Genomic DNA, 7,528 nt, shown 5'->3' with positions numbered 1-7,528 from the left:
GTTCTGTCATTTGTAATATGGGAGAAGAGACCAACCCCTACCTCCTCACAACCTCCTCTCAGGGAGTTGTAGAGAGCGAGAAGGTCACCCCTCAGTGTCCTTTTCTCCAGGCTAAACAACCCCAGCTCCCTCAGCTGCTCCTCATCACACTTGCTCTCCAGACCCTGCACCAGCTCTGTTGGCCTTCTCTGAACCTGCTCCCTCCCTTCTTGAAGTGAGGGGCCCAAAGCTGGAGGCAGTACTGTTAGTATGGTAAATGGTGGGATGTGTGAATTTAGGCACAAGTAAATACTGTCAGTAAGGCACGTGGTGCAATTTCCCCTCGGGGAGTATGGCTGGACTCCCTGGGATGCCCGGGACCAGCTCTGACCCCATTAGAGATGCTGAGGCAGCTGGAACACCCTTTCTGGGTGCCCTGGGAGTGAGGTCAGCCTTCGCTGCAGGCAGAGGGACCTGTCTCAAGAGGAAAAGGAGCTGATGGGAGGCTTGTGGCCCCTGAAACACCCCTTCCCATACCTGAGATCAGTTCGGACAAGGTTCCATTGATACTTCTCTGTGAATTGTGTTAAAAATCACACAGGGGACAGAAGGCCCCCTGTGATGGTCTGAAGGCAGAACTGGTTGTGTCCAATTGTCCTGAAAGATCAAAGCATCTGTGGGGTGCCCTGTTGTGAGCAACCCGGGGCTTGCAGGCAGCATGGCTGGGGGCAGAACACAGTGTTGGGAAGCAGCATGTACCTCTGCCTGCCCTCGTGGTCCCCAAGTAGACAAAGGATACCTGGCAGAGGAACTGGTCTCTAGTCTGGTACTAAACTCGTTAATATGCTGGTGGCTGCTTAGTCGAGTCTGTCTGTATTGTCCAGTGAAAATGGTTTGTACCTGCATATACCTGTCCCTGTCAGCAGGTTTTGGGGGGATTGTGTGCGACTGGGCAGTGCGGGGGGAGGTAGGAGCTTGCTATTTGAAGAGCGTAACTTCACGGGATCAGGGAGTGTGGGTGGGAGCAGGGACCCCAAGGGAATGACAGCCCCTGCCGTCATCAGAGTTGTACTGGGAGGATGCTTAGAAACCGGGTTTGGGTTTGTACAGCCCGTCTGCGTTGTTGGTTGGGTAACCTGGGAGGCGGGTGGGTCTGTGCTGGTATCTGTTGACATCTGCCTGTCGGGCTGAGGGAACAGTGTGCGTGGGCTCTCGGTGTGAAGGACAGAACCCCTTTACTGGGAACCAAGGACTTTGGGATGGACTGTGCCCTGTGCGTGCACCTCGGTAACGTGGCGGCTCACCACATCCAGCAGCAGGGACCCAGTTTGGTCCAGCTGGACCTGTAAGGTCCTGTTTGGGCGGGCTGATCTGGCACTCCATGATCCAGGGTGGTGATGGAGCTGATCTGCTCACAGCCTGAAGCAGCAAATCTGCCTGCCCAGCCTGCAGGGCACCAGCCCCAAGACACTGTGGCAAGAGAAAGGAAATCCCTGCAAGCACTGCCTGGCTAGTACAGGGTTACCCTGGAATCTGCAGCTCCCTTCCAGGGGAGCGGGACTGTGGGCCTTAGTACACCGCAGCCACCCAGACCCATGAGCCCCTCGGGAGGAACCTGGCAGCAGCACTAAATTTCCGCTCCAGAAGAGTGGCTGTCCCAGGAGGTGAAACAAATGGGTGGCTGGGCAGCGCTGTGCGAGGAGAGAGCAGGTGTGAGCCTCTGGTTATGCCCTGCCGTGGGGCAGCGTTGCCTGTGATGAAGCTCCTCTGCACACCCATGAAGCAGCTCCAGAGACAATATCAGGAGAGGGAGCCCAAATCATGGCAGGTCTGTCCCAGAGGCCGCCTGCCCATCACAGGCCCATTGGCACAAGCCCAGGGCAGGGACAAGCAGGGACACACGATGGCAGGTGGGATCCCCAAGCACTGAACACTGTGTCCAGGCCTCTCTGGGGTTGTCCCTGCAGAGCCTCAGCCCTGGTGTCCAGGTGTGACAGTCATGACCATGAGCCGTGGCAGTAGCTCTCCAGACCACCTCTCGGACTGCAGAGGCTGCTGCAGAGGGCTGGGATGCGCTCTGGGCGCGGGGGAGAAGCAGTTGGGATTGCCCAGGACTTAGTGGAATATTCAGGGGAGGAACCAAAGGTGGGACAAGAAAGGGTTTTGGTAGTTCGGGGAGGAACAAGAGTGGGGAGTGCAGGGTGAGGGGCTGAGAGGGGTCGGCTGCCTGTGGGTAGGGGGCTGATCAGTGTGCTTGGCTGGCTGCGCCCTGCCCCGTGCAGAGTGTCCTGTCCGGACAGCAACTGGGGCACGACTTCAGCTTCAGAGTTTGTTTGTTCGGGGCAGAAACTGGGCAGACTGGAGTGCTGCAGCATCCCCTGTGTCCTTCTATCGTCACTAATGGACTTCCAGCCTGTCAGACCAGAGACGGGAGCAGGATGAGGCCGTCACTGCTGTCCATGCCCATGTGGGTGCTCTTCCGTGATCTGCGTGGCCAGCCCCATATCGACACATACGTGTAGTGGGTGTGTGCTCTGCGTGCCTGCTGGGAACATGTCTTCAGCCTCGCTGCTGGATGGATGTGGGGACATGGAGCAGTGGCCTTGCCACCCTTGGGCTGTGGCATCCAGATGATGTGTTTTCCTCTAACGGGCAGCAGCTGGGTTTTTAAGGTATTTCACAAACATTTGTTCCTACCATGAGCATCTAACAAACTTTATGGCTTCTTTCCATTTTTGTAGGAAAAAACACCACCCTGGTCCAGACACTGAAACTTGTCAACCGATGGGACAAATCGCTGAGACACTTGGCTGTATTAGGACACTAAAACATAGGGTTTAGCCAAAGAAAATTTCCCCAGCGTGGAGGCTTACACCTGCCAACCCCTGTAGCATTCTTGGGAGGCTTTTCTATACCTCTTCTCCATTTCCAGCCTTTCACACATCATGGTATTCCTTTTGACTTCTTTTGCAAGCTAGCTCTGGCTCTGCCTTCTGCTTCCCCTCATGCTTTGGTTGGGTTACCCAGTGTGAGCTGCTGGCTGTAGGCTGTTTCTGCATTTCTGCCTCCAGCTTCTACTTGGAGGCTCCTCTTGGATGTTGTGACTGACCCACTTTTTCTTTCTCTTTTACTGTACCTCTCTCTTCCCTCGATCTGTCTTTTGCATTCTCCATTCTTCTCACCTCCATCACTGCAGGTTCATCATGCCTAGTGGCATATAAAAAGACTCCACCTCCTGTCCCACCGCGGACCACATCAAAGCCGTTCATCTCTGTCACTGTGCAGAGCAGCACTGAATCGGCGCAGGACACCTACCTGGACAGCCAGGACCACAAGAGCGAGGTCACCAGCCAGTCGGGACTCAGCAATTCTTCAGACAGCTTGGACAGCACCAGAACACCCAGCGTGACGAGGGGAAGCGTTGTGACTCCAGCGGGAGAGACTCCAGAGTTACCCCAGAAAAATGCCACTTTGAAAAGTGACAAAGGGACTCTGACTAGCGAAGAGCCTAAAGTGGAGAATATCCCCAAAAGAAAGCTGTCGTCTATAGGAATCCAAGTATGGAATAGTTTGTTCTCTCCTGTCCTAAGCAATGTCCTTAACCCATCTGTTAGCGTGTGCGTTCTGTGTGACCAGGTGTGCACCTGAACGCCTTTAGAACAGTGAGAGAGCGAAGGGCCTTGTCAGAGTAACCTCCCGTGTCCCCACCGGGGAGGCAGAGCAGGAGCTTTCCCTAGCAGACCAGAAAGGACTAGGTGCTTTTGTACAAAATTAAAATGTCTCATAAAGCAGTGGGACCGTGTCACCTGGGTGAGTCCCTCTACAGAGGCGCTTTCCCGCTAGCGAGTCTGTGCTCTCTGCCGTGTATGACATATTCAGTCTGTGCCCTTGTCCATTATGGTTCTAGGGACAGCTGTCTTCTGAGAACTGGCCCCTTTTACTCGACAGCATCCATGTAGTGTGGGCTGCCGGAGTGCGAAATGGCCCCAGGGCTGTAGGCAGGAGGGAGCGGTGCCTGCTGTCCACCCCTCCCAGCAGGCTGCTGCTTCTCTGGCGGGAGGCATTCAAGTCTGCAGAAATCGATGGAAATGAGCTGATGGTTGTATAGTCGCATGAGAACCCACTGAGTCGCGTAAATCCGTGCGTTATTCAGCAAAACTTAAGTTATCTGCAGTTGTACACTCTTGTGGAGAGAGTGCCTGGTTACAGCCAGCCAGCTGCTGCGAGCACTGTCCCCAGCGCTGGTCAGTGCTGCAGGTAACAGCCTGCAGGTGGGAGTTGAGCGCTTGGGCCAGTCCAGATGCAGGCTCTGGGCTTTCAGCCACCGTGTGTGTGTGTGTGTGTGCACTGAGTAAGTTCTCCGTTGGCTTTACAGTAAGGCTACATGGCCTGTTAGGGGCATGTGATAGTGAACACTTTTCTGCAGGACTGCTGGGGCAAAACACATGCTGAAAAAGAGAACCCACACTGGAGAGCCTGACTGCCTTCCTCTCCTCCTCTTCTTTTGAGCTGGTTCCCACCTGCCCCACAGCCTGGATTTTCTTCCTAAAACCTTCTAACCCTCTTACCCAGAGCTATGGAGGGTGTCAGTCCCTGGGAGAAAGGAAGCTGGCCTTTTGCTGTCACTCTTAATCAGATCACTGCCCTCTCTTGAACCTCTTGGCCTTTACCTGTGTCAGGTGCCACACGCAGAGCTGCTTCCTCAAGGACACGCAGCCCTCCCCAGCAAGCCGCAGCCATGCAGACAGTGGTGGCTGGCAGAGCCGAGCGCTCTGGGAGTAGGTACCTGGCAGGGTGCAGACCTGATGCTCCAGTGGAGGCAGACCTGAGCAGTGGCCTCATGCCTCTCCTGAGACAGCCCTCAGCCTGTGTGGTGTCAGCCTGCTGTGTGTGTGCAGCGCTCCTGGTCTACTAATGTGAATTCCAGCAGCAAGTTCTTGTGTCTGTTTTTTGTCTGTATTTTTTTTGTTCAATAAGGTTGACTGCCTTCAGCCAGTGGCAAAAGAGGAGCCTCCTCCACCAGCCACCAAATTCCAGTCCATCGGGGTACAGGTAGAGGACGAGTGGCGGTAAGTGAAAGACGCAGCTTTTGTAGTTTCCTTTCCTTTAAATTGCGCTTCCTCCACTTTCGCTTAGACCTTCTCCCCTTCTTTGCTCCCATGTGAGTGGTGTTGAATGGGGGCCCGCGGAGAGCAATTCCTCCACAGCACACACCCGCTGCGAAAAGCACTTGTTCTTTAAACAGCCAAATCAATGGGAGTTTGAAATTTAAAAAGTGCAGATGTAATTACAGACATGCGTCAGTCCTCATCTGAACAGCCTATTGCAGTAAGCAGGCAACCTTATACCTCTGTCTGTCTGCATGTGTGGTGTGTGTCTGTGTGTGAGGAGGGGCAGGGCGGGCAGGGCACAGCTCGGCTGCCACCACAAGGAACACATTTTCTGTCAGCGTGTAGGGCCAGCCAGGTTGGGTTCTGCTATTTAGTGTTTGCTTTCGATCTCTCTAGAAACAGCCACTCTCGCAGCATGTCCTCCAAACAGGACACAGACTCTGACACGCAGGAACCCAATAACTCGAGCTGTAAATCATCTGAGAGAAGCCTCGCTGAGTGCCCCCAACACAACAACTCCATTGGTGGTGATGCCATTATCAGGCAACCAGCCAAGCCCTCACAGATTAAGAGAAACCTCTCCTATGGAGAAAACAATGACCCAGCCCTGGAGCCTTCCTCTCTCCCTCCTCCTGACCCCTGGCTGGAGACATCCTCCACCTCGCCATCGGAACCCACACCCCCAGGAGCCTGCCGGCGGGATGGGTACTGGTTTCTGAAGCTGCTGCAGGCAGAAACAGAGCGGTTAGAAGGCTGGTGCCGCCAGATGGACCAGGAGACCAAAGAGAACAATCTCTCTGAAGAAGGTAGGTGTTGTCGGCCTCTGGGTGCTGGGCTGGAGCCACCTAGCAGCTCTTCCTTCGGGAAGAGTTGTACCTGAGTGGACCAGCTTTTTGCCGGTAGCCTCTAGCAGGTGGGGTAAGAAATAAAACAGTGACGCAGCATGTAAGACTTGCAGGGGATGGTGCAGCTCTGACCCCTCAAAACTGCGGAAAGCTTCGATGCGTGGGGGCTGGGGACCTTCCTCCCCACCAGAGCCAGCGTACTCACACAGGCCACCGAAAGCTGAGTTGGCAGCGGGGCCGAATGAGCATGGCTGCTGAGCTTGTTTGATCTGTCGAATCTGTGGACTTGTCTTCACAGCACAGAGGAGGTTTCTTCAGGAGGGAAAGCATCACTGAATTGGTGCTAAATACACCAAAAGCGCGTGCAGAGAGAACACAAGGCTGCTTGGTTTTATTTGGTTCAGTCCCAGTTGGGCTTGTTCCGTTATTTTCAAATGAGTTGGCAAAACTTGTGCTTCTTGCAGTGAAAACCATGGGAGTGGTGTAAGAGTGACAGACAGCAGTGAGGGATGGGGCTGCAGAGGGCAAGATCTTTGTTTTGAGTCTGGTTTTTTTTTTTTCTTCCCCCCCAGTCCCTGAGAGAGGTGAAATAATAGAGAGACTCTGTTAGAGCTCCCTGTCCCTGCTGGGACTTGGGGGAGCTAATCTCTAATCCTCTTGCTCTAAAGATGCTGCGCTGGCTGCCAAGCTGGCCAGGAGTGCCAGGGCTCACCCTGCCGCGGGGCATGCCCTTGTTTCACCTGTGGCAAGAAAAAGATTCCAAGACCAGTGTGGCATTTATCTGTGACCCCTGAGAGCATCTCCCAGTCGATTCTGTCACGAGAACTCGGCGGGTATGGATTGAACCCAGCTTACGCTTGTCCCACCAAGATCTAGAAACATCTAGAACTGATTCAGCGGCAGAGCCGGGAGGAGACAGGGGGTCGGTTCATCCCTGTACTGTGCGTCTCAGCTGCGCCCGTGGAAGGGAAGAGCCCATGCTCTGCTTTTCCGTTACCGAGCACAGGAATGTTGCCATGCCCAGAGGCTTTGGGGAAAACCCGCTAAGAGCAGCATGACGCCCTGGGTGTTAAAAGCCCCAGCCCGCCAGTTCGTTAATCCCTTCTGGTGAATGGGGTTGGAGACAGTTCTCCTGCCCCTCGCTGCCTTCACCTTGTGCACGAGTGGAAGGGCAGGTGCCAGCAGAGCTGCTCGCTGGGGACATGCTGGTGGCTCATCTCACGGGCTGGGGGCAGTTGAAGGAACTTCCTGCCAGCTCCGATGCCGGGTGCGCAGCCTGGCCTGCTGTTGACCTTCTCTAGAAGGAGCAACAATAGATGGCAAAGACAGATGTAGAGTGTGGTTTCGATACATCATCTTTCTCTGAGAGCAGGTAGTTCCTTGGGGATCTGTGAAATTTCTAACGAATCAAGAGTTTCTTTGCTTCAGAAACACTTGAGTTTGCTGCTGCATTTCAGAGTCTCTTCAGCTGAGGGATTTGTCGTCGTTTTTTTTCCCTCCCCCACAGTCTTAGGAAAAGTCCTGAGTGCAGTGGGCAGTGCACAGCTACTAATGTCACAGAAGTTCCAGCAATTCCACGGCCTCTGTGAACAA

At 54.3% G+C, this 7,528-nt stretch overlaps 1 protein-coding gene across 1 annotated transcript in view; it reads left to right on the top strand.

The window, feature by feature from the left end:
* Positions 1 to 3,175: 3,175 nt before the first annotated feature.
* DLGAP4 (discs, large (Drosophila) homolog-associated protein 4) overlaps positions 3,176 to 7,528 on the top strand; it is a gene marked incomplete at both ends in the record, with an annotated part of 6,314 nt that continues 1,961 nt past the window's right edge. Inside the window, 4 exons of the mRNA XM_010131528.1 lie at positions 3,176 to 3,537; positions 4,957 to 5,048; positions 5,487 to 5,896; positions 7,443 to 7,528. The exon at positions 7,443 to 7,528 is cut by the window's right edge and continues 4 nt beyond it. Of these exons, the coding sequence (XP_010129830.1) occupies positions 3,176 to 3,537; positions 4,957 to 5,048; positions 5,487 to 5,896; positions 7,443 to 7,528 (950 nt within the window). The remainder of the gene's footprint in view (positions 3,538 to 4,956; positions 5,049 to 5,486; positions 5,897 to 7,442) is intronic.

Source organism: Buceros rhinoceros, unplaced genomic scaffold (genome assembly GCF_000710305.1).
Source record: "Buceros rhinoceros silvestris isolate BGI_N320 unplaced genomic scaffold, ASM71030v1 scaffold13582, whole genome shotgun sequence".
NCBI lineage: Eukaryota > Metazoa > Chordata > Aves > Bucerotiformes > Bucerotidae > Buceros > Buceros rhinoceros.
This window is presented reverse-complemented; position numbering and strand designations above follow the sequence as displayed.